The 26,145-nt window shown below is 43.1% G+C and overlaps 1 protein-coding gene and 1 long non-coding RNA gene across 5 annotated transcripts in view; one reads left to right on the top strand and one right to left on the bottom strand.

Moving 5' to 3' along the window:
• The window catches only part of LOC107316442 (uncharacterized), a 50,050-nt gene that overhangs the window by 17,146 nt on the left and 6,759 nt on the right, over positions 1–26,145 (top strand). For both annotated transcript variants that reach the window (XR_014948385.1, XR_001556349.3), the window contains exon 4: positions 274–391. This is a non-coding gene — a long non-coding RNA (uncharacterized LOC107316442). The remainder of the gene's footprint in view (positions 1–273; positions 392–26,145) is intronic.
• MYL1 (myosin light chain 1) lies at positions 7,806–25,459 on the bottom strand. Of its 3 annotated transcripts, XM_015868024.3 has the most exons (8): positions 15,718–15,815; positions 15,097–15,121; positions 14,819–14,846; positions 11,625–11,768; positions 10,074–10,247; positions 9,538–9,615; positions 8,971–9,023; positions 7,806–8,147 (listed from the first exon to the last, which is right to left on the bottom strand). In XM_015868024.3, the coding sequence occupies exons 2-7, from the start codon at positions 15,097–15,099 to the stop codon at positions 8,995–8,997; spliced, it is 456 nt and encodes a 151-aa protein (XP_015723510.1). In that variant the 5' UTR covers positions 15,100–15,121; positions 15,718–15,815; the 3' UTR covers positions 7,806–8,147; positions 8,971–8,994. The 3 variants fall into 3 exon arrangements, with proteins under 3 accessions (XP_015723510.1, XP_015723508.2, XP_015723507.2); XM_015868022.3 differs by lacking the exons at positions 15,097–15,121; positions 15,718–15,815 and adding an exon at positions 25,210–25,459 and having other exon boundaries at positions 7,806–8,199; XM_015868021.3 differs by lacking the exons at positions 15,097–15,121; positions 15,718–15,815 and adding an exon at positions 25,210–25,459.

Genomic DNA, 26,145 nt, shown 5'->3' with positions numbered 1-26,145 from the left:
CTCTTGCTCTAGAAATGTCCCCAAACTTTTTATAAGTTTCAAATGGAGCGATAAGAAAAATATGACACTAGGAACACCTGTCTTTCCCTGAAGGAAATCTCCAAGCAGTGCAGAGATTTCTTTTGCTGGCGGACAAGTCCTACACTAAGTCCTACACCAGAATATTTCCTTGTTTTGGACACCTGCGCTTTTCTCTGAAAACAGCAAAAATGAGTTTATTGTTTGGTCCGACACCTCCTAAGTAGGTGACGCTTGTCCTGCCACTGCCTGCAGAGCTCAGTGCCATGTGTCTTGCTGGGGACGTAGCCTTCCTCACTGTGTGATGCAAGATGGTGGAGACCTCATCCAGCCCCAGCTGTGCAGGAGGAGAGGAGCAAATCGAATGCAGGAGGTAAGTGGTGGGGCCAGACACCCACACTGTGTCTAAGGAGTGGCTTGGCACAATGCCTTGGTGGGCAACAGAGCAAAGGGCTTGTTTGAGGGGGCTGCAGGAGACAAAATTCCCCATTGCTTCCCTTTGGACCTATTGTTCAAATCTCTATTCTTGATGCTGGTAGGGTATTTGATACTACAGGGCTCCCCAACCCTCCTGGCACAGCATCCTTGTGTGTTCAGATGTCCTCCCACTTAAGGTGATACCTTGCCAAATATTATAGTTTCTTGGAGTTATATTTTACCTCATATTTATAAAAGGTGCAGAAGAAACACTAACCCGAATACAGCCAAGTACCATCCTCTAAAGAGAGGACTAAGCCCAGCCAAGCAACGTTTGCACCTCCAGAAGAGGTTTCATTGGAGAAAACAGGAGTGGGAAGGGTGGTGGCCAGGGTGGGACTGCAGCAATGTCTGGGTAACCTGGGGAGCAAATGGTGTGAGCCATCCAGCTGTGAACTCCTGGAGATCTTCCATCCCTGCCCTCCACAAAAGGAGGAGAAAAAAGAGACTAGCTTCATATGAAATGGAAATACAGCTCTGAAATTGACTGGCAGTGCTCTGGAGGGTGCTGGCTGTCAGCTCAGTGATGATGTTCTACCTAGAGTGATCCAGTGGGGGCCATTGCAGAGAGGGCAATGACTACATCTGGTTTCCAAGATCAGAGCCTTAAGTAAATGGAAAAATGGAAAACATGGGATGTCGACAAGCCTTTCAAATGAGGAACAGAATGCCTTGTTGCAGTGGGTTGTTTACAGTTATGCTGGCTACATCAAAGTGCATCTCTCCCTGTACCTCCTTTTCTCTAATTCCAGACTTAGTGGGGCTAAGGCAAGGAAAATCCTGTTCTCTGCTTGTGTTTGTTCTTCCCTCTGCTCCTCCAGCAGGGACACTTGAAATACAGATGGATCTCAATGCGTTAGGTTTTAACAGATCCAAATCAATTTGATGTGCCCTTAAAAATCCCGCAGCCATTTCCAGTGGCATCCACAGAGCTGCTGACAGCCAAGCGTGTGCCCAGTCACTAGCTGCTGCATGTATTGGTTTTCTCATAGGGAAAGCCATTCTTTCCCTGTTGTGTGAAGACTTTGAGTGCGGCTTTTTTGTGGCCTCAGCAAAAGAGCATCTTCGGAAGTTACAAAAGGGCGTTATCTGGAGCATCCTTGTGGGAGCAACAGGGCAGTGGAGGGTGGGTGGTCATCTTGTGCCTTGAAACAAGTTGTTCCTGTAGTTTCCTGATGAAACCTGTTGAGCGCCACATAAAAAGCTTCCCTGTAGGTCAAAAGGCGATAATGGCTGCAAGTCTTGAATCCCAGTTCTGTGTTCCTGTGCACCCATTGCTTCCCAGTATTAGGCTAGGAGGGATGCAAGAGAATTGGCAGACTATGCTGTGCTTGCCCTTTGTGTGTGGCATTGTCCTTATTTGCTTGAAAATACGTTTTGATGGCTTGCAAAAAAAGTACAGAAAACCACAAGGTATCTAAATTAGGGAGATTTTTCTGTTTAAGCTGCCTCTGCTTTATTCCTACCCTCAAGGTCTCATAGCAGTGATGGTGTCAGTGGACCTCAGGAGACCTGTGGTCCAACATCCCACCTGGCAGGACTGTCTCCAACATCAGAACAGCACAGCTGTGGCTTTGTCTATTCAAATCTTGCTCACTGCTGTGAATAGAGATGTTACTACTATTATTATGCCTGCAGCAGCACCTATTTATGTGCAAGGGTGTTCTTCTCTTCCAGAACTTAATATGTTGGACTTGTTTTCAATAGCAGGGTGATTCCAAGTAACTCCTTTTGATAGAGATATGGTTCTCTGTATTTTTCTGTCTTGCTATGCTTGATGGTGCTACTACCTGTAAAGCCAAGCTGCAAGATCTGACCAGAAGCTTGGAACATGGTAAGAGACACTGTTCACCTCCTCTCTCAGAGCTCTTTATTCCCTTTTGAGACTTTCATTCTCTTGCAGATGAAGTGCCCAACTATTCATGTCTGATATAAAAGCCTTACAGGTTTGGTTTCTGACCAGGTTATTTAAAGCTCATGTGCTATCTTCTTTTTAAGAGTCCGGGCACCAGTTTAGCATGTCTGCCCATCAGGGGACATGTATGATCTTCATCCAACTTTACTATGTTGGCATTAGAGTGCAGGGCAAGCTTGAATAAGATGAAAAGCTCTCAGCTTACTTCTCCCAGTACGTGACTGTCCTTAGCATGCTTTTGCCTGGGGTCACTCAGTGTTAGTCATGTATATGCAAGATGATATGACAGAGAGAGAGAGGCTGTGGCTGATGAGTAGGCCTTCCCTAGCAGGAAATCCAGCTCCTTCAGCATGTGTCTTGGAGCACTTGAGAGACAACACACCCCTGTAGTTGTAGAAAGGTATATTAGAACATTTGCATTACCATCCTAGCTGGTTATCTTTGAGGTAAGGCTGTAGCTAGAGGTCACATAGGTTATCATGCTGTTATCATGAGGTGATTAGCTACGTTGTAGGAAACTAAATATCACCATCTCCACTCTACTTGTGGGTAGAAGAGATCGGTAACATGTTGCTTTGAAGTGTGTGTGTGGAGGGTGCAAAGTGAAGGAGATATCTAGTTGTGTGTTTTCTCAGAGCTCTAATTTTTGAGGTTATGAACTCTGTGCTATGCTGACTTTCCTACAAGCTGTGCCTGATGGGAATTTCCTTTGGTATTTTATCTTTCTTTACATCATTCACTGAAAAGCTAAACGTGGCTATGCTTCATAGAGTTTTAAACAAAAACTTGTGTGACCATGCCAGTTCCAGAAAGGGTTTTGTATTAGGGAATAATTTTATTCTGAAATGGCACATTTAAAAAACAAATAGGGAAATACCTTATCGCAAGGCTCCTTTCCTGCCATGCAAGTGTGGCTACCAACTCCAAGTCTGCATGAAGTTTGAATCAAGCTTCAAGACCAAAAATCCCTAAAGGAGATTTGGTTTTCCCTCTGACATAAGCTATGTTTGATTTGTTTCTTCACTTTCTTTCTTCTGGGCTTGCTTTACAAGTTTCATGGCAGCCTTGAGGGACATTTTATCCATGTGTTGCCTAGGGTTCAGTTGTCATCTCTCGGTTTCTATAGTAGGAGGGCCAGACGTGGTGAATTAGAAGATTTTGAAGAGGCTGAGTGAGCTTCAGCAAATGGTTGCAAGGCTGGGCAGGAGCTGAATTCCCTCAGTCATGCTGCTGGCTGCCATTCTCCATGCCACTAAATGCCCTTCATGCAATGGGGGCTGTACACTATTAATGCATGCAGACTCTGAAGACTAAGTAGAAATGAATTTGACCTAGAGTGTAATTACAGTTGTGATAATTGGTATTTGTTCCTTTTAATCAGCGTGAACAATTCCCTTGAGATACTTTTCATGCGGCTGAGGACGCATTTACATTGCGTTGTATCAATCTTCATCTTGTATCACAAGTCCTTTCCAGTGGTTTGGCAATAGCCTTTCTTTTACAAGAGTTTGATTTAGGCGTGCTGCTACCCATCATTGTTACATTGGTGGAGAAATGAAATGTTTATGGACTAATCTATACTATCCTCCCACACCATAGATTTTGGTAATGGAAAGTTCAGTTTTTAATGCTCTAATAAACTGTGGGCTGATGCATACCTCATCAATTAATCTAGAAGGTAGGTGTGAGGGTGAAATCTTACCTTTTCAGCAACATTTCAGTCTTCATTCTGAAATAAATTTAAGTACCTAGGTAGAACAAGTACTGCAATTTTCATTGTAAAACAAATGAGAAATAATAGGTTACTAAGGAACAGTTCTGTTTTTATTACACGTTTTAGCCCTTTCTTATATCTGTATAGAAGTTATATGGTAAAAAACAGTGAAGGTTTATCTTGATAGCCAGATGCTGATCATATTTGGTTTGAAAACTGAGAGTAGACTGAAAATTTGCTCAAGCATAAAAATTGTTCTGGTAATAATGGCATGAAATATCTTCTCTCCAAGTATGTGGAAAAGGAAAATACAGTGGTGTGGGAGCAGGCTTACATCACTGGAAGGATGGTGTTAATGGAGTTTGTTCAGAGAGCACTGTTCTATGTACCATGGCTTCTTAGTGCCTCAGTACTAAGTAGAGAAGATGGATGGGAAAGCTGGGTTGGCTCAGTGATACAAATAGCCAAATTTGCTTGCCAGAAAGAAGACGGATGTGTTTGCTGAGCTTCCTCTTATTGGGTTTTCCATCACAGTGTGTGCTGGAGCTAGATGTGTGAAAGACTCAGGTGACATTGTAGAGGAAACAATTGCATTTATTGCTGTAATATAGAAGTGTCGGAGATGTCTCCGGATGGATGGCAAGCCTCCAGAGCCTTCAACTGATGCTATGAGATGTCAGTGAGTGTATGTGCTGGCTCCTGTAGTATTAGAGATTGTGGATACCCAATACCTGGAGGTGTTCAGGGCCAGGTTGGATGGGGCCCTGGGCAACCTGGTCCAGTACCAGATCTGGATGTTAGTGGCCCTGCTTGTGGCAGGGGGTTGGAACTTGATAGTCCTTGGGTCCCTTCCCAAGTCCTCCTATGATATGATTCTACAAGGGTAATTAATGCACCTTCCATACCTTTGTCTTCTATTGAAGAGTGACACAATGAATTTCTTAGGCTGTAGGTGGGAAGGAGTGTTGGGTGTTTAGCAGCTCCCGAGGGGAGAAAAAAGGAGGCTGTGCAGGGAGGGTTGTGAGGAGATGTTTTTGGACAGCCTCTGATACCCAAATGAGTTTGGAGCAGTGGGTGGAGTGCGCTATGTACAATATTTATGATCAGCGAGTAATTCCTGACACATCAGGCATGCCCGGAAAAACTTCCCTTACTGCCCACCTGAACCACCAGTTGCTCAAGGTTAGGAAAACCATTGCTGATGTCCCCATTATTTTAACATTTCATTGCTTCATGTAGGAGCCCGTTTAGGTCTGGGAGACAATAAAACACCACAAGTAGCACACAAACAGCTTCTGTTTTTTCCCAGCCAAGGGTCTGGTCCCTTGATCAGTGTACAGTATGTAGGAGAGTGCTAATGTTAAGCTCAGTGTCTGCATTTCCTCAGCTGTTTTGAAGTTTCTGCTTTGGTTTTGTATGGTGTGCACTCCATGTTGCTAGTCACCCTGCCTTGTGGTGTGTATCAAGGACTAGCATTTTGCATCTTGACCTTTCCTTGGGGATTGAGCCCTGCTCCCAAGGAGTTAAACTCAATTGCTTTGAGTAATGGAAAGCATGGTCATTAACAATGTTCTATTTAAAATACAAAGCAAATGCAGTGATAACAAGAGGTGTCAGATGTCTGGGTCTGTGAATTACTTTTTCCATTCAGAGCCTGAGCAGATGCAGGGCAGACTTCCCTCGCTGTTGGGGTCTCTCTGGCCCCACTCTGTGGGTATAGAAGGAGCTCAACCACAACACAGTGTGGTGATCCTGCTTGTGCTGGGCACTCTTTCTCAGGGAGTAGGAAATACAAAGAAAATAATAAAAAGGAAAAAAAAAAATAGAGCTTTTTGGAGGAGCATCCCCCAGGATCAGGGCTCTCAGCAATGCAGAGGTTACTAGCATGGGGGCAGTGGGTCTAAACAAGTTAAGCTTTTAAATGGTTTGAAGTAAAGCAGGTTACTCTGCTCACCTACAGACAAGGCACCTGAACATTTTATTAGAGACCTTTGTTTCTGTATTTCCAAGTTGTGCTTTCAGGTTGGGTACCTTTTGAGGTGGTTTTTATTGATGGAATTAAAACCTTCTGAGAGGGAGGTCTGGATTTGTCATGTCTCTGAATTCAAACCTTTTTTCTTTAAGCCATTTCATTTTTATGCTTTCAAAATAAGACATTTCTGGTTGATGTCGTTTCTGTTAGACAACAGCTGTTGGTTAAAACCTTAACTTGCTGAAAGAGGCTAGTATATAAGAGCTGGTCTTTCATTTTAAGTGACTGCATTAGGTTAAGATTACTCCCAGAATGTTGTCTTATCAGGATATGATTTATCTTTTTTAACAGATATTTCTATGCATGTGTGTTTTTAACAATGGGTGGCTCAAACCTGCCTATCTCCATGCAGAAGCTGTCTCATTCTGTTGATAGTATGGGACTGGACTCCAAGTATGTTACATGTTAATGAAAACTGTGATTTTTAGGGAAGAATGGTGGACATGCTGATCTTTTAGGCTGTTTCCAACCCCGGGCTGGTTATGTGACTGCACATTGAAGTCATGTGGTAAAGAAGTGTCAAAATGGGACTGACTGACAGTGTATGTTGAGACATGTTATTTTGGTTTTTGTTTGTTTGCTTTCCCAGCAACTGAGATCCATGGTTTTCTAGGAAAGAGAAACCATGTGGAGCATGTATGTGCAATATGGTGAGAAGCAGTATGGTGTTTGAGAAACATCCTCCAGACTGAGGCCCTATATATAACTTTGTTCATGCATCTTGATTTCTTTTTTTTTTCCTTGCCTTCTTACGACAAAGCTAAGCAACTACCTCCCATTTTTCTTTTATCAAAGCCTTTTTTCCCCACTATGCACGAAGCAAGCACCTGTAAGCTACCTCCTGGCATGGGTCCCTGGGCTGAGTGTAGCTCTAAGACATACTTGGTCCTGTCTGCCAGTGTGCAGGAGACTTTTCTGGGGAAGCCTTGCGAAAGAGGCAGCTGCTGCTCCACTGGCTGTACTGTGCTATGGCTTATTCTCGTGCCAGCTGCCCCTTGTGCACCTGTTGGTGCTTGAATGATGGAGCTGTTGTGCACTGTAACTTAATAAGGCTAAGTCAGATTTTAATAGAACAAACTGACCCTCAGAGGGCTAAATAAGTTTCGCAAACGCTTAAGGAGCAAGGAGCTACATTTAAGGGCAGGGATGTTCAGGTGACAGTTCAGCCCTGGACACTGGGCTGCTTTCTATGTGCCCCAGGGAATGGCAGCATTGGTTCCCCCCGTACAGAGCCTTTATGTGTGTCTATTTCCTGATTGCTTGTTCTAGTTGTCCATAAAACTCTAAATACAGCTGGTCGAGAGGATCCCTTACCAGCTGTGCTGTGGGCATACTGTTGTATTACTAAGGAGTCTTTGCTGGGAAGAATGTCTATGCATGTCTCCCTGAGGCAGGGTCACCATGGCTGCTTTTGGGTCAATCTGTGCACTGGGGCAGGTGCTACCCTGGGGGCTGTTCTGGTATCAGCTCCAGGTGGCCTTCTTCTAAAAGCATGTAAGTAGTGGCCTCTTGAAGATGTTGAAATATGTTTTTTTCATAAAATTTAATTTTGTGAAGTACAACCGACGGAAATAAATGAAGCGCTTAGTTCTTGTTAGAGTTGGTTTGAATAGGTTTATAGGGGTTTAAAAAAAAAAGACTTTATAGCCTCAAAGTGACAACAGGGATTTAATAATACTTGTTTTTTTCCAAAAGTTTACATTCTTTAATGGGAAACAACATGGAAAGAGATGCTTGGGATGGATGAACGCTGGATGGTAGCAGTTGTTCCATCTAACTCTCCCTGGTGCAGTTCAGTTTTTGGAAGTGACCCAGAGGCAATGCCCAAGGATGCACTGATTAAAAAATAGAATAAAAATAGAAAAGAAATAGTGGGTTTGGAGGCATATTGTCCAGTCCTATGCAGTTTCCATGTTGATGATGACTGCCAGAGCAAGAATTTCACTTGGCAGATTTTAGGTGCCATCTGGTGTTTCCAAATTCATCTTGTTCTAGGAAGGAATGGGAGAGTTCAACTTGAAATCAAGTTTGGCTGAAGAAACACTGCAAAATGTCAAAAGAAGCCCTTAATTTTGCTTTTGAGATGTCTGTTTAGTTGCACGTGAGTTGGGATTGTCTCTCCCAGCGAAACATAACAGCTCAAAGGAGAAAACATACCCACAATATCTTGTTTACAGAAGGATATCAAGGTTGTGGGTCACATTGTTTCTTTTATTGTTGTTCATTTTTTTTTATTTTTTTTTTCCCCTCTGCTTGTAGAAATAGTGTTAAATGTGCAGGTACTTCTGAAGCCCTCTTTTGGCTATTGACCATGACTGTTATAATACTTTCTTGAGATAATTAATTCATTCTTTTGGAAAGCAGTTCTCAGTAGTTCACAAACATAGTCAGGCTGCTCTTTCTGCAGTTATCTTTGAATTATGGGGAGGTGTTGCTTGGATTTGTTTTTCTGATCCTGTGTCTCAAGGTATCAATTTGCATAGTGTGAGCTCTCCTTTTGTATGGTGACAGAAATTTAGGATGACTTTTAAGTTCAAGCATTTTCATATTCACAGGTAAACTGAGCATTTTTTTTTCATGATCTGTCTGCTGGAAAAATCCACTAAATGCCACCTGAGTTTCTGACCAGTTGTAGAGCTGGGGATTAGACTCAGGGATGTGCTTTCCTGTGCCTGTTGCTCTTGGACAGCAGTTTAATTTTATCATTGGTGAGTCAGTGTCATGTTGATTTCATAACCTATGTCTGGCCATGGGCAAGAAGAAGCCTTTAAGCATAGCAAAGAGGCAAGGTTAAGCATGCAAATGGGAACGTACCATTTGTTATGTGAGGACGTCCACTTAGACAGACAGGATGTGCTTTACAAATGCTGTGGAAAAATACAGATGTGTTGGTTAGAAGGAGCAGCAAATATTACTTCAGGTGACACTTTCAAAAGCAAGAGCTGTTCAGGAGCTGATGGTGTTGAAAAGGCACGTTTCTGATCAGATTTGGCTCAGTAACGTGATAGTAAGTTTGAAGTGTTTAATACTGTTCAAACTAAATTCTCTTCCCACTTGGATGTGATGAGACTAGATGTCAAATGGAACATTTGCCCAAGCATTATCTGTGGGTTTGTTTACTTCCAGTTATGGGAGCTTTACTATGGAATGTCAGAGTCTAGAGACCCACGGCTAACAACAGCGGCCTTCTCTGCTGCAGCGAAACCCAGGCTTTCCCATGGCTCGGTTTGTGCTGGCCAGGCACATTGTTTTCATGCGTAAACCTTTCAACATAACTCAGCTATCGCTCTGTCCACACAATTTGCCAGAGAAGTTGAGCAAACTGCAGTGAAACTTAGAGATGAAATGTAGGACAAGAGGGTGTTGAACCCCCACACGTACCCTCATAATTGATGCAGCCGTTGGAGTCTTCCTGACCTTTCATCAGTTCGTCTACTTCCTCTTCTGTCATCTTCTCTCCTAGAGAATGAAGGCAGCCTGGTTAATTCTTAGACACACAGCTGAGGCTGAATCCTGTAGCTTTTCCACATGCTTTCTTTGTTTTCTGAGGTAATAACAGGAAGATCTGCTGCTGAACTAAGATTTATTCGTTTTAATTTTTTTACAGGTTCTGTGTGTGCATGTAGACTTAAGGTTCCTAGTTGTTTACAGACTAAAGAATATGCTGCAAATCCTCTGTGTGCTTTAGATCTCTAGATTTAGTCTTTTCTCTCTGTCCCTCAGTGGACCCTTTTAGTACCTCATTTAAGTTTAGAAGTAAAATTCTTTTGATCTTTCTATTGCTTTGTACTAGCTTTCCCAGAGTCTTGGCTAGCGGCCTCCTACCTCTGTAAGCTAGTTAGAACATTCATCCTCCCTCTCTTGTGCCTAGAAACAGCAGCAGTTTTTTTGTGTTCACAGATGTGACAATCCCTTACCCAGTGTAGCCAGTACGTGGCGGAGTTCAGCCCCCATGACTGTGCCATTGCCTTCCTTGTCGAAAACACGCAGACCTTCAACAAAGTCTTCAAAGGTACCCTGATCTTTGTTGTTAGCAGCTGCTTGCAGCATGGGCAGGAACTCTTCAAAAGTTATTTTCTTGGCATTCATCTCTGGAAAGAAAGCATCAGTTGCAGTGCTGCTGGACACTTGAATGTTCACCTGGGATATTCAAACTGAAATTTGTGAAAGCCTCCCACCTCTCTTGCCTGCCCCTTTTGCCAGCACATGAGTTGATCTTTGAAAAGGTTTTGGCAGTGGGGGATCTGCAGAATACCATGAAACAGATCTCCTTTCCTGCTGCATAGGGTTTAAGGCAAGAAGAGTGAGATGCTGGGACTTAAAGCCCCTGGGTTACATTATGTTAATAGCCTTGTAAGGTTCTCCTGGATGTGATAACAGAGACTTGGCAAAAGAATAAACTAAAAATAGGATGCCCAGTGGAGATGGTATCAAAATCTGCTATTAAGCGTGCTCATTGTGGAGGTTTAAGGCCTCACAAGTTTAGTGCATCTTGCCCCTTTGTTTTCATGAGACAGAAGCTGAGGTCTTCAGTGAGGCCTTCCCCGGATAGCAAAGCTGCCAGAGGAATCCTTTTTTTTCTTACTTAAATCCTTTCAAGGAGCAGCTTTCATTTGGGCAAGGATGAAATATAAGAGATGGAAACATAGGAGATTTCTGGAACAGCCATCTATTCAAAAACTATTTTACTGCCCAGCTATGTAAAGATGTCATTCAGTTATTGGTATAGTCACTTAAAGCACTGTCTCAGCTCAGTGTTAGTCTTCTGCTTAGCACTTCTCACTGATGCTAACACAGGACTTATAAACTGCTCCTTTAAGCCTCTCTTTCCAGGCCTGATGGCTTGAATATTGTTTAGCCTATCCTAATAGGTGCCTATTTGAGTGTGAGTTTGAGTGAAATTGGGGATGTCCCAGAGCCAAGTCCTTGTTGAAAGGAGATTATCACAAAGTTAACCACTTTTTATCTCTATGGAGGAGGAAAGGAAATAGAAAGTGACAGTTAGTAAATGACCAGTAATAAATTGCCAGCGTGTGCTGTGCTTGTCTATGTTTGTAGTAGTTTAAAACGGCCATCCTGTTCAGCTGAAATATGAAGTTGGGTTTCTACTCTTGGGGTGTGTCTCAGCTAATGCAAAAGAAGTGCTGCTAGAAATAGCCTTTTGCTGAGGAGTCTTGGTCACAAAGAGGCTGTGAGCAGTAAGAAGTGCGTGCTTTTCCAAGCTGACAACAAAGTGATTTCTGCAGAGACTGCTCCGTAGCCTAGAGATGAGGTTTTCTGAACACTGTATTTTCTGCTGCCCAAATCTTCAAAACAAACTAGCAAAATTCTCCTTATTGCTGCTGGAGAGCCCACCTTGCTCCCCTGTTGGAACAAAAAGTCATCTCCCTCCTACTTGGAGTACCAATAGCTCCTAATTAGTTCCCCAGCTTCAAAAAAGGGCCCAGGAGAGATAGCAGGGTTCTTACCCTCTTTGCTGGGGTTGCCCAGGATCTTGTTGATCTCAGCATTTGTGGGGTTCTGTCCCAGTGCCCGAACGATGTCACCGACCTGGCTCAGGGTAATCTTGGCATCACCAGTCCTGTCGAAGAGGAGGAAGGCCTCCTTGAAGTCTGCAAGGGAAGAGCAGTGGTTAGGTTGAGGCAGGCAGCTACGTTTTGACCAGATGTATTGCCAGAGCTGAGAGCCTGTTGTCTCCTTGTACTGTTCCAATGACTCCAAGGGAGTTAGCAAGGGAATCTTTGGCCCACGGTCCCAAGAGAAACTCCTCTCTGACATTTGGGTTTTGCTATTTTTAAACTTTTATAACTACTTTTTGTAGTTTTCTTGACTCTAAGAGCCTCCAGTAGTTTTGCGATTGACCTTGTTCTTTCAAACGCACAGTAAAGTAAGCTGTCTATAGCCCTTACTATTCAAGTACAAGTTTCTTTACGTGACAGCAGCAGAATCCACTGTACTCTATCTCATCCAAAGATTGTAACTCCTCTGCCACAGTACCTAGCTGCCCAGAACAGCAGTCCTATCACCACTTACTTAGGAGAAGTGGCCAACCCCCCACATCACCACAACCTCCTTTCAGACAGTTGTGATGGGAGAACAGAATCATTAAGAATCATAGAGTTGAATCATAGAATAACTTATTGCTGCCTTTGTCTGCCATTTGCAGTCTATACCCACTTACTTTGGATGCATTAATGTCTAGCCAATGCTTGTGTGGTTCCTTATTATGGTGTATTCCCAATGTGTACAACTTCAGTACTTTGTTTCTTTTAGTGATGCCAGCTTGTCAACATTCCTTTTTTCTCCCCTTGCTGCTGACCAAATACTTTGGTGTAGTGACATTTCTGTTATAAAAATCAGTGCAGGCAGTTGCCTATCATGTTGTCTATCTATAATGCAAAGCTCCACCTTAATCAACTTAAAAAATCTTCAAGCTTTTTAGGTTGCTGTTGCAATAAGCAAAGAGATCTCCAAAAATAAATTAAATCAATCAAACAAAGCCAGAAGCTCATCTGAAGGGTTGTCTTTGAACCTCATGTGTCTGGACCATCTTGGTCTGTGCTGTTATCTCTTCTGAACTTTGCCTGATGGTGCTATATTTTGACTGCAGGCAAACCAAATGCGTTCCCTTCTGTGGCTGTGATGCTCTCCCAGTAGCTAGAGAGGGCTTTGTCTTGCTGTATATGTAGGTGGAATATCCTTTGTGCCTCAGAGCAGATTTAGGAGTAACAAACCACACCGAGTCATGTCCTCATTCATCTTGTGCTGTGCACACGGGGCACAGAGGTACTTAGGATCTTGCTTTAGCCATCCATAAACCATGTTACTGGAAGAGATTCTGGCATCCAGAAAAACTGCTGATATGAGATGTACATCCTGCTAGGCTGTAATCTAATATATCTGAAACTAATCTTCTTAGTGTTTGATGTGTGAGACCTATAGCCCTTTACTATTAGCCCTCTCCCCTTACAGCCTTTATTGCAGTCTATGAAATCGAGGCCTTCTGAACCATGTGGAGCCTCCCCTTACAATATACCATCTCCATATCAGCTTCTGCTCTTGCAACTGAGGTCGATAGAGCTGTGCTGATTTATACTATGTGATCAGATCTTTCATCTGGTGCATTCCTGACATTTAGCCAGAGCCAAGTATAAAACAATGCCACTTCGTTATTAGAAAAGCCATCAGAGTTTCCCTACTTTGTAAATCCCATGAAGTTTTATGTTTGCTGGGCTCTGAATGCCGCTCCCTAGCTCAGAGAAATGTTTTCTGTCTTAGGTGTGAGCATTGCTGCTGTATCTTTGATTACTTTTTTTTATAGCTGGTCCAAGTTTAAACCACTGTTGGAGTAAGCAAGTCTAAAATCTCTCTGTAAGGAGAGCAATAACCAGCTGCTTGTATGGATGGAAATAGCAACTGAGGGTGGGACAGCTTCGATCCAGGGAAATTCTTCTCTCAAGTGTACTTTAATTACTCCTCTGTTTGCCATAGTTGTCACAGCAAGATAGCAGCTGGATGGTCTGAAACATGGAAGGAAACTGAAAAAAACCATTTGTCTTGTTACATGTGCCAGGTTTGAATTGATGACATTTCTCTTTAAACTCTCTATGCTTCTGTAGAAGTTTTAAAATGGCAAAGTGATGAGGAGTCCTGGCCAGGAAGGAAAGCGTTTTGAGTGTTTGGATGTCAGGAAAAAGAATGGTTCCAGCCCTAGCAGCTGCACAGTATCTTTCCCTGTTGATTCTGATGGCATAATACAGAACAGGCTGATATTTAGGAAGTTTAGGGCTCTTTTAGCACCTGCTTCAAGTCGTTCCTCATCCTCTGGATTTCTACTAAGTTCTTGTGTTTTCCATTCTAAATAAGTTCCTCACAGTCACAAGACTTTTGTATTTGCTACTGCGTTTTTGACAGGTCTTAAAGTCATTATTTAATATAATCCAGATAGCTCTTTTAAGGTATTTAAAGCATTCCTTTTTAGGTTTCTAGGGATTGAGTGGGGGTGAACTTGTTACTTGCTTCTCAGCAGGTCACCAATAGGAAATAATGCAGGATGCATGAGAATTGTAGTGCCTTCAGACCAATTATGTTTTGTGGAAGTCCATGAGTCCCTTATTTGCCAGCCACTCCCATACTTCACGAATATATTTAAAATAGCCACTCTGCCCCCTCTTCCGTAGCATCTCCTTGCAGAAGTGACATGTGAGCCTTCAGCAAAATGTTTTCTGCTTATATAAGTGCACAGCTAAGTTAAATTTTCAGCTCGCTCCCACTTTCCTTTTTGTCTTCAGCTGCTTATTTCCTTCACAGCTCTAAGAAAGCAATCAAAATCCATTTTCAGCATGCTTTTGAGCAGCCAGCCCAGCTGAAGAATGCTTAGCAGGTAGAAGTGGTAGCACCACTGTATTTCCCCTTCATGCATCACATCATATACTTCTCAGCTTAGGTGGCATGTAAGCACCCTGATAAATTACATGTAAATCTGAGGCCACGTTACTGTTCAGTTTAAACCAGCACAATGACTCTTAAGTCAGGAGCGTTGTGAATTAAACCAGGTGAATGAAGTCCTAGCTCATCTTTTGGTAGCTGTTAAACTTCTAAGGCTGTAGCTCCTCTCTGAACTCACATACATGTGAAAAGCATCGGCTGTCTTGTAACTTACCATCCTGCTGCTCCTTGGAGAACTCGATCTGTTGGAAGGAAATCAATCACAAAAAATAGCTTAGGAAGGGGGGGCTGGGGGAGGACCTGCTTGTTTTCTAAAGCATCCAGCTCAATCCATGAGTATCTTCCAAGACAGCAAAAAATGTGGCCTGACAGATGCACAGAAGCGATGTAGATGGCAAAAGAGCTCTTAAGACCGGTGAACGCTTAGCTTTTTGGTAGCCATTATATTCCCCCAATCCCGCCCCCTGTTAGTTCAGGTTTTGTTTCACTTACCATTGATTTCGTCAGGTGAGAAGGACTGCAGTTGGGAAGAGAGAAAGAAAAAAAGGAGTCGAACTGCTGAAAATGCACTGAGAGAAAGCAAATAGCACAAGGTAGCTGAGCGCTCTCATATCTGTCTTGCCTGTCTTAGGCCACAGAAACCCAAATAGCAACCTGCCATGCAAAAATTCATCCCCAAGCCTGTTTTTAGGGTTTTTGTAAAAACCTCCATCCCTGGGAGCACCAAGCTTGTGGCCAGAAGCAATAACTATCTCAAGTTTATGAACTAACAAGTAGGTTGTTGGTGTACCACCAGGTCACTTACTACTTTAGGATAGACTCACTTAAGTACAACCTTTTGAAGTAATATTTATAACAAGCAGCCTGTATTTTGTTTGTTTCTTTTTATATTAACGTAAAATAAATCAACCCTTCCAAGCTTGTGTTTAAGTTAGCTTTTGACAGTACATTGTTTCATAAAGCATTAAGCTATGATATTTTTTGTATTAAAAATACTGCGGAGGAAAATCAAGCAAACCTAAACTGTCACCCTCTGGCCTGTCCTCCCCCCCAGAACTAACTTGAACAAGAAGCTGAATTTACTCCTGTAAAATACTCTGCCTCGCTGCTTACTATTAGCTTTGCAGTGGACCCACCATGATTGAGAGTTGGAAAAGTAGAGCGGCAGACGGGCTGGAGGGATTAGCTGAGAGGTCTCTGAGAGTGGTCCTGCTTTCCTGGCCTTTCTCCCCCCTATTTATCTGGCAGTGCTGACGGCATTGCCTGGATTAGGTGTCAGAAGGAAGCTGCCCCTCCCCTTGGTGAGTTCTTTAGCTTTCTTAGGGCAAAGTGACAGGAGGCGCCGTGCCTTGATGGACATCTTACGACTGCTATTTTTAGGAGGTTGGAGAGGGGCAGAGAGTAGTGAGCAGAAAGTTTGGATCATGTCAGCACTTTCTGAGTCTGGACCATCAAGAAGGGGTATTCCTTGTCCAGGCCTACCGAGATAGGCAAGGCTCCTGTTTCTCCAATAAGCTATGAAGTCAGCAGTCGAGGGGCGTTGAGGGCGAGAGATGCCATGTATTTGCCCGGCTGGCTTGTTTTACACGTGGCTTGCAAGTTGTGTGTTAGGTGCAGCTGGATAGCATGCCTTGGGTTTGTTTCAAAGCCCATGAAATCGCTAGTACTCCTTGTCCCTTTGCTGGCTTTTCTCAAGCCCTTATTTGGATGATGTAGAGGTCTGCTTTATGTGGATGGTGCTGTTTGTCATTTTGGTGCAGTCCAGCTGCCGGCACTGTGAAGAAGGTTCGCCAGCTTGTTGAGGTGGTATCCAACTGAAGGTCTTCCACTGCTCTGGTCACGTTTTCCAAGTTTGGAAGGTTTCTAAAGGCAAATCTAAGCACACGTCTGGACCTAGCTATACTGCTAGGCTTGCAGCTGATGAGGAGGTGTACTTTGCAGGGCAGTGAGGAATTCAGGACACTTTCCTTATAGCGTTGACCCCAGCATGCCAACTTCAGAGCTTGCTGGTGTGATGAGATGAGGAGCTGCTGGGGTCAGAACTGGAGGGGTTTTTGTGGTACATGTATGTGGAAGAAGCTGTGATTGAAGCAAGGATGCCTGTTGAGCTTTGTGTGCTGGAAGGGGGACAGCAATAGCTTTTGGGCTGCAGGGTGCTCCTGGTGAGATTAGGAGTGGTGAGTTTCAGGATAAGCTGAAGAAGAGAGGTTGTACAGTTTCTCCAGTAGCAAAGATCTATTCCTATGGTGCAACACTTTCCAAGCCTGGTTCACGTCTCTAAACTAATGCAATAAAAGGTAGAAGAATGAGGGAAAGCCGATCCAAACTTCGCTTCTTCTCTGTCATTCCAGCTGGATGGGGAGGTTCATGGAGCTGGGTTGGGAAAACTGTATGACAGCAAGAGTCTCCATTCTAGTCAACAAGTCCTCCTTAACATCTATTCTCCTTTGTTGTGTGCTTGCCACTTCTCTTTTTCTAATGGTAAAATGTGGTCAGTGAGAAACTTTCTCCCGTAGCTCATTTAGTTAACCTGAAGATAAGCTTAACTGGTTTGGTTTTTTTCTGTACGAAAAGGAAACAATCAAATCCAACCAGACTTAACATCCATATCCTTTAAAGACTAAACAATCAAAATGGGTTGAAATAATTAGTGCTATTTGAATCTTTAACCTCCTACCTCCCCTTTTGACGTCTAAAGATACAAGAGTTTTCTGAGCTAGTCATTTTAGTTTGAAGACATTTTGTCCAAATGGATTATTTGCATTTTGAGGGAATACCTGGAAAATACACTGAGGCTGAAAAATGTTCTGCTGCCAGTTTTTCACTTTTGCTTGTTCTGCTACTTGTGATCTATTATTATGTGGGAACAGGGACATATTCAGGACAGGGCATAGCCGTAGGGTTACAGACAAAAGGGATCCGATGTTTTTGTCTGAATTAGCCCACATCGATTTAGTACAGTTCAGATCTCCTAATTAATACTGGCTGGGGCAAGAGCACAGGCAGTGAGAAAGCTAATATGGACCTTGGCCATCAGTCCCAATGCATTAATAGAGGAGCTCTCCAAAGATTTTGGCAGAGCTGAAATGTTGCCTGGGTCAAAGTAGTGTGTTGCCTTTTGTGGAATTTTCCTCCTGCCCTCAGCCTCTCACTCTGCAGTGCTGGAGGCTGCAAAATGTTTCCCTGGAAACACAATTGAATTTTTGCTCAAGGAAAATTTTCCTGAATTATCTTCTTGATTCCAGATCCAGTCTATTACTGGCTACAACAAAACCCATTCCAAAGGATTTTACGTGGCAGCAAAAAAATAATCAGTGTGCGTTTGTCTTAAGCTGAGAAAACTGATACCTGGATTAGCCAGCCACCTGGCTTGAATGGGCTGTCAAGAAGTATAAATTGAGAGGGCTCTCCATATAAGCAAGCAGAACTCTTGACTGTATGAGGCTTTGGCTCATGTTTTACAGGAGGAAAAACTTGTGTACCACATCAACCCTTCATTTTGTCACTGATTCTTGAACAAAAATTCCCTAGACATCATTTCACTGGAGAGAAATTATCTACCACGGGCATGTTTCAATTAAGCAGCTCTAAGCCTACAGGATTTGTTGGGGGCTTTAAAGTACTTCTTGTTTTAAATGTGCTGAGTCTCAGGGCCTTAGGAAGAAGGCAAAATTTCAGGGAGTTCAGTTTGGTGAGGGTATTTTTAAATAAAAGCTAGTTTTTAAATAAAACTAACACAAATGCCGTCCCCTCAAACCTCCAGCAAAAATAAGGAAGGAGTGAAGGAACAGCAACACATGGGAAGACCAGCAGGAGCTGGATTTCTCTAACTTGGCTCAGCCTTTACTTAGGGATGAGGTTATTATCCAGGAGGAAGATAGCTATACCAAGGAAAAGTGCTGCTTTTTTTCTGTGTTGTTTTGTATTGTTTTGTTTTTGGTTGAGGCATTTTGCTATATAGTTTGTGACCATCTTCTACTCCTCTAATTGCTGATGGGACACGTTCTGACCAGATCCCAGTTACGCAGAGTAGAGTGAACAGGGTTATGTGCAGCTCTTCATCACCAGATAAGCAGTATGCCCAGTCCACACAAACCTGTGTGCTGTGCCCACCTCTTTGGGCTGAAGGACACTGTAAGTACAGCTGTGCTGAGGGACAGTCACTTACTGCTCTTTGCAAGTGTCTGAGGGAAAGGTGCTGCTTGGAGCTAAAGCTGCTCCACCTGCTTGCTGCCCTCTGGCTGAGTTCTGGCTGAGTGTTGTAGCTGGGACTGGATTAGGGAGCCACCAGGTAATTTATGGTACTGTTTCTGTAGAAGAGATTGATAACTTCTTAGATGTCTCTAAAAATCAGAGAGGAGAAGATCAGACAGTCCCTGAGGGCTCTTGTTGTATATTTAGCTGTTCATACAGATCTCGAGAGATTTCTTTTATTTCTGTGTGGATGGAGCTGGTGTTGTGCTTGTAGCAGTTCATACAGTGTCTGCTCGCTGCTAATGCTTCCTCCTTGATTAATATAGCTGCATGTAGTTTCTAGCAGACACGATGGAGTGCGGGATTACACAGCTCTCCAACCCTTCCATAAAGCAGGCTGCTGACCCTCACCCTGGTTCAGTAGCTGGTGCAGTCGATACCACAGATTTCAGAGCCCATTTCCAATTTAAGTAAAAATCATCAGCCTGATGGATTTAGCCTCATGTCTTTTATAAGACAAAGAAACGCTAAGAGGGGGTGAGCTGTTGAGAAAGAGCTCTTTTTTGAGAATGAAACTGCCAAGAATTATAATAGGGGAAAGAATAAAAATCAACGCTGCTCATGTATGGGAGAGAAATGTGATATATCATGAGGTTTGGAAGGATAGTTCTAAATCTGTTAGCTTAATGCATTTTAGAGTGACACATATATATATATATTTTCCATCTAAGCACTCTTTGTAACTTTGTGCTGTGTTTCCTTTAAAGTTTGCAACTTTACGCTTAGGCTAAAACTTGTAGATGAACCTTGGCAATTAATTGTGTCCTTCTGAAATGCCTGAGTGTGAAATGTGTCGCGGCTGCTGATCATAGCATTTTGCACTGGCTTTATTGGCTTCACAGGGGGAAGGACAGTCAGCTGTGCTCACTTGTTAGTGTGTCCCTTTTCTAATTGCATTTAGTTTTGCATGAATGTGTGTAATCGAGGGGATGTGCAAGGAAATGTGAAGCTCTGGGAGCTCTGTGCTGCTCTCCAAGGGATGCCTTGTTTTAACATGCCTCCCAGTGGCAGTGGTAGAGTATTAACATTATTCAAGCTATTGCTACTTGACATTTAAGTGCTATGCAGCAAACTAGCCAGCTGAAAGCGTTTTTTGGCAGTGTGGGCGAGATGTAATAAAGCCTCAAGGAACCGGGGGCAATTTTCCATCTTGGCTGTTTCATATCTCCTTACAGTCAGCTACTTTCTTTACGTGTCATGGGCTAAATTAGTCACCTTCTTCTTACCTTATGTAAGATAAACTCAAGTATCTTGTTGCTATCAGTAGTGGTCTCTCTGTGTGCTAAGGGGTTGTAAACTGTTAGAAGTACTGTTGGCTTGATTCACTTTATCCATTGGTGGGAGAAAGCCTCTACCATGCAACTATTGCTAATGCTTGAAATTATTCCAGGTGAGCTGTTGGGATTTTCTGTCATTTGCGGTAAATTCTGTTGTTTCTACCAAATTTTGTCACTCTTCAGACCCTGTAAACATTATCTTCAGTGCCACCGAAGCAATGCTGCCAAAGCTGTGAATTACTAAGAATGGGTCTTGTTTCACATTAAAAAGAAAAAGCCACAAAGGTAAACCATTACATTTTAAACGTTTCTTCAGGTTATCAGACAGAGTCTCCTAAAATACATGGGCAAGGTATATATTTGAAGGTTTTCTTGCTTAACAGCACTTTAGGAAGCTGGTCTTGGATGGCCAAGGAGGTACTTTCACGTCTCTTTAGGTGAAGTCTAATTGGTGTTTGTCTCCTTCCTACCTGAAGGGCACTTAGGACCAGTGACCTTGTCTAGTAGGTAAGTCCATCCCAAAGAATCTGGACCATTACTGGTGTTGGGTCAGGCATAACCTAAAGGCCTGAGCCAAAGATTTCAGGCTGAGTCTGCCTGCTTCCAAGGAAGCCCTTAACACTATGAGCAAAGCTACTGTTAACTTTGCTGTTCTCATTCTGCCACTTCTCCAGGAGTTGGTCAGCAGTGCAATTGCTCTCTCAGTACTTCAGCTGACATTTGCAGCCCTGCTTGCCCTCTAGCCCAGAAGCTTTCTGCCAGTGCATTTACTGAGTTTACCTCTCTGGTTGTATCCAATGCAGTGCATGTTCAGAGATGACCCCTTTGAGTACTGAACACATTGAGAGTTAAGGACATTTGGAGAAACACTTCTTGCGGTCTTAAGAGCTCTGTATTTAAAAACAAAATGATCCCACAGGCTTGTTTCCATGCAGCAGGCTTTGTCATGCATCACACAGTCACACAAGGCCTTAGCAAATATGTGTTAGTTGATAATTACAAATTACTTTCCCCAAAGATGTAGGTAGTGTATCTGCAACTGGGTACAGCATAATTAATCTCCTTGAAAACGCCACTCTGCAAAGCCTCATGTGCCAAAGGAGCATCACTTGCACCGTGGGTACTTGGGAAAGACACTCGTGTACTCTTTAAGTAAAGGACCTGGTGTGACGCTGGTTCAGTGCACTACGTGTTCAGATCAGTACAGAGAAATGCACTGAGCTCAGCATCTCCAGGCCCCAAAGCCCTGTGCTTAGTGCTGCAAGGCTGCTGTTGGTCCTAGGAGTGGGTGTGTGTGCTGGGAAGGGCCCTTTGAATTTCCAGTTTAAAAAAGCAATGTACTCTTCATCTTGGTGATAGGGGCAGAGTTAAACACAAGGAAACACTATCTATCTGCTGCTGTTTTGAGCAGTTTGAAGCTTAGCCATTTATCAATGCTTTTGTTGCAAAACCAAACACCTGAGAAATTCTCATTATAAATGTTTCATAGTAATGCTGTTCATCAGCTCAGAGCTTTTCACTGAGACATGCACACGAGAAGGAAGTTGACAAAACAGGTGAGTTTATACCCTGTTCTTCTCCTGTCAGTGATTTAATTCTTGACCTTTTAAAGTCTCAGGACGCACTTTTGGAAAAGGGGAAATATAAATTTAGACTCAAAATGTTTATGCAGAGCAAATTCACAGTTGCTGTTTCTCGAGAAGGGGAAAAAAGGTCTTTAATTTTTGACATCAAAATGAATTCCTCCTGTTCCCAGTCCTTGCCTTGATTTCCTTTCTGTCCTGGTTGCACTATAACCTATGGTGAGTTGAGGGAAAGCTGAGTTCAGAGACTTGAGTCTTTCGCAGTCTGATATTCCTGTTACTTGGGGTTTTAGTCAATAGATGGTGCTCAAAAATAGGAAATCTTACACTAGCTGCTAGTATGTCACTAAGTCATTTGCTTCAATTGGGTTAATTTCAAGTGTATGTGGAAAGAACAGTCAGTAGTGACAAGAGAAGATGAAAAGCTCATTACCACTTCTGAGGATGTTAAGTGATTTTGGCTGACTACTTTTGCAAGAACCCAGCTTAATGCTTCTTAAGTTTGGCTTATAAAGCATGCATCCCAAGAAGCTCAAAACCAGACTCAATAAAGAATGACCAGCAATACTGGGAAACCAGTTTCTTGTTTGTTCTGGAGGATATTATGAATTCTGATACCTGCTGGAAACAAGGTGCACCGTCAGATTTGGCTTATTTGGCTGATGTAAATCCTGATTAGGCAGCTCTACCCTTATCCTTTCCAGTTGTAATGGATAGAGAGAGCTTGAATGTAAAAACTAAGGAAGGCTTTCTGTGTGTCTACTGGCTTGGTGGCTCTCCAAAACATTGCTGACCCCACAGCCTGGTAATCCCAGGAATCCCTTGTTTGCAGCAAGCTACAAGTTGACTGATAATTCCCCTGGTGAGCATAGGGGAGCCCATTTGATACTCTTGTTGAAAGTGCAGGGGGCTTTGACTCCACACTTGATAGATCAGTACAAGAGCTCCAGGAAAGGGTGCTGATCAGAAGAGAGTCCTGGTCAGAAGATGAGGTTTAGGTACTCTCTGGCTTTGAAGTTTTACAGGAAATGGTTCTGTGCTTTTCTCTATGCTGATGCTTTGTTGGCTGAATGCAAGGATTCAGGATTCATTAATGCTAAAAGAAGTTATTGAGATGAAACTCAAAAAATCTTTATTTCTGTTTTTACCCAACTCTACCATATACATCTCCTGGTCAAATTGCTTAGAAGACGAGACTATTTCCCCTAATATCCTGAGGTCTGATTTCACTGAGGTGAGTGGAAATGGGTAACTCAGGATGGATGGATGGTGCTTCAGGGAGCTGTCTAGTTTGTACTGCAAGACTCCTTGCCAAAAGCGCTGTGGTTGTCCCTGTTATGTGCCCAAAGAGCCAGCCCTGGAAGTGCCATCGTCCATCTGAGCAACCCTGGATTGCCATGGAGGTTTAGGTGTGGAGAGAGGGCTTGGGACTGAAGGAACCTGTCACTTTACAGGCAGTGTGGGCTTCTGCATCACCTTGTGGTGATGGCTGTGCAGTTGGGTGGGCCCCCTCCTTGCTGGGGGCTCTTTCTGCCTGCATAGCACCTCTGAGGCTTCCTGGCCCTGGCCTGGTAAGACCAAAATGGGATAGAGACCCATTGTGGGGGCACACTGCAGGGCAGACCCGTATCCTCCATTATTCTGCTCATAGCTTTACTCATTTGCAAATAGGAATAGTAATGCTTGTGTGCTGCCAGTAGTGTTAAGAAAATAGTTTTGCTAGTCCAGGTTTTCCCACACTTCAGAGAGGAATAATGTTGTCTGATCTTTCAGAAGAAAGAATTTAAAAAGACTCTCCTCTGTCATATTGAATCTGATAAAACCTAGAGCATTCTCTTTTTGCTATTGGCATATATTCCTTGCTGTAAAGGAGAGCTGTCTGTGCAGAAGAGTGGGTTGGATTGCCTTAGACTGCAGCCTGCCATTTTTGTAGCTGGTATTACACTATTAAGTCTATTTATGTTAAGATAGATTAGCTGAGATCACTGAAGTTGAAAATTCTATTTTCTCCTAATGAACTGGACATAGAGAGCTATCAAATCATATTAAATTATTTCATAGGCAATGTAGCTTGTGTTCCCCTTCATCTCTGAGATGAGCAAAATGTGAAGTCTAATCTAATTTTCAGACTGTATTCTCAAAAACAGTAGACTTTTGTGTGTCTTTTACTAAGATTGCTTTAAATATTTCAATATTTCTTTTTCTTTTCCTCTTGCTCTGGTTTTGCTTTGCTGGTGAGTTCAGCTTCAGTCTTATGAGGAGCTACGTGCTGTTCCAGTGAAATACTGGCTATCAGTGGTGAAAACCAAAGACAACTTGAGGAATTTTACTAAGTGGGTCATAATCCTGGGACTGTATTGATGACAGACTTGCATGTATTAAGATACCTTAAACAGAATTCATCATGAGATTAAAATGAGTAGGTCCTATTAGGAGTCCTTGTACTCCTTCTTCATAGTAGGCATGATTCCTTATCAGCAAATTGGTCCCAGGACCAATCAGCTTGTCAGGTAGGTGGAGAACAACTATTTATAGTCATGCCCAGAGGAATAGGTCTGTCCCTTCATCTCTGTAACTGCTTTAACTCCCCCTACTCTTTCCTAAATAGAGATTTCCCTCTGATGAGTGCCTGGGGAATTCTTCTCAGAGGGTTACGGCAATGACTGGTGATGCTGGATGGCATGCAGAGTCTGAATTCACTATAAGTTCCAATGGACATGCAGTCAGAGGGAAACCTCTGGAAGCCTTTTCCTTACTTTCAATTTGCAGCAAATTGTGAATTTTGAGCAAGTATGAAAAGGTGAGAGGAAATAACTTGAAACGCTTCCGTTCACAGCTTTCTAGCTCATGGTGTTTTTCAGTGTTGGTTGTGCAGGGAAAACCAAAAGCTCTAAATCTCTTTCATCTTTGCTGCTTTTAAAGATAAGCAGCGTTGGTCTCAAAACATGTGCCCAAAGGGTCACTGAGTGGTTGCAAAAATTGAGAAGAACTTTGAGGGGAAACAGCCGAATAATGTATGTTTTAGCACCATGCTGTGGGAAAGCATTTCATTCCAAGTTCCGGTAACCTTTTCCAGTCCTCATGCACCTACCTCAGGGTCTGGGGGGTTAATTTTTGTGGGGGTTTTTTGTTTGGTTTTGTTTGGGTTTTTTTTTTAGGTGGAATTTGTCAATTCAGCTTTACTAAACAAGTCAGGCTGATACTGGTTTGGTAAGAAGTTCTGTAGGGTGACCCTCCGCAATATGCTTGAAGGCACCAAGCTCCACTCTTCTGTTAAATCATGCGCCATGCCTCACACCCCTCCAAGCTACTAAAACAACCGAAAGCTCGGCAGCTCAAGAAATCCACTGCCCGAGGGTTACTTATTCATTTCACTGCAGTCCCCAAACAGGAGCCAAACACACACAACATTTCACTGCAGGTTTCAGCAAGAACTCTGCTCCCTCTTGGGAGTGTTTGGGGTCAGTGATCAGCACGCGTTCATCCATTACCTTGATGCTCTTGAGATCGATTGCTGGTTCTTTGGGTTTAGCGGGCGCTGGTGCAGGTGCTGGCGCGGGTGCGGGTGCTGCTGCTGCTGGTTTCTTAACGTCCTTCTTAGGTGCCATTTTGTGTTGCTTAAACTTGAGAGTGAAGGTGGCCCCCCAAAAAAACCTGAAGACCCCCCCTAAAAGCGATTCCTGGGAGAGAAGTAGTGGTCGGAATGAGCTACAGCCCGTGCCCTGGAGGTGGACCCAGTGTGCTAAAGTCTATAAGGGCATATATATATTTCACTTAGTGCCTTGTACAATCCTGACACATGCAGCTGGATTGGACAGTCCCTAATCGAGGGGGTTGTCATTCCAGCTCGGGCTATAAATGGAATATAAGAGTTCAGGGCTTCAGAAGATCAAGGGACTTCAGAGGCTTTTTTTCCCCTTCTTTAAAAACCCCAGCCTTCTCTGCTCTTTTTTTTTGTTTGTTTTTTCTTTTTTTCTTTTTTTTTTTGAGTGGAAATGTGACAAGTCCACTTTCAGACCTGCTGTTGACATTCAGGCATGGATTGAACGGTTCTTTTTTTCTCATCAGAATTTCCACTCCGGTGAAGTAATAAATCTTCTTTCCTTCCCTCCCCTTCTGCCCCATGCCTGCTTAGCGCTCCAGGAGGGTTTGGTTTCAAGCAGGCATTTTGACTTTCATGGCTGGGAAGATCATCAATTTCCAACCTTGTTTGCCTCTCTCCCCAGAGTCCCGCACTCCTCCTCTGCTCCCTTCATTTACAGGGAAGTGTTGATCAAGCAAAGGCTTTGGGTGTTTAAAAATAAAGCAGACAAATAAGGAAAACACTGCAGCACCTCCAGCCAAGGCGCCTCTCTGGACCCTGAGCATTTCTCAGCTGCTCCGATGATTCCTTTCTATCACATTATGACATATAAGACACTGCTTAA

Source organism: Coturnix japonica, chromosome 7 (assembly GCF_054131305.1).
Source record: "Coturnix japonica strain WE chromosome 7, WE-NBRP24, whole genome shotgun sequence".
NCBI classification, from domain to species: Eukaryota; Metazoa; Chordata; class Aves; order Galliformes; family Phasianidae; genus Coturnix; species Coturnix japonica.
This window is presented reverse-complemented; position numbering and strand designations above follow the sequence as displayed.

What these genes read in the sequence shown, in the direction of transcription:
- MYL1 (XM_015868022.3), bottom strand. Translation starts at nt 25,326, where the DNA reads ATGGCACCTAAGAAGGACGTTAAGAAACCAGCAGCAGCAGCACCCGCA. An exon ending in CCACGTACTGGCTACACTGG is followed by an intron (nt 9,616 to 10,073) that starts GTAAGGGATTGT and finishes TTCATTCTCTAG; the next exon opens with GAGAGAAGATGACAGAAGAG. An exon ending in CGGCTGCATCAATTATGAGG is followed by an intron (nt 9,024 to 9,537) that starts GTACGTGTGGGG and finishes ATTTTTCCACAG; the next exon opens with CATTTGTAAAGCACATCCTG.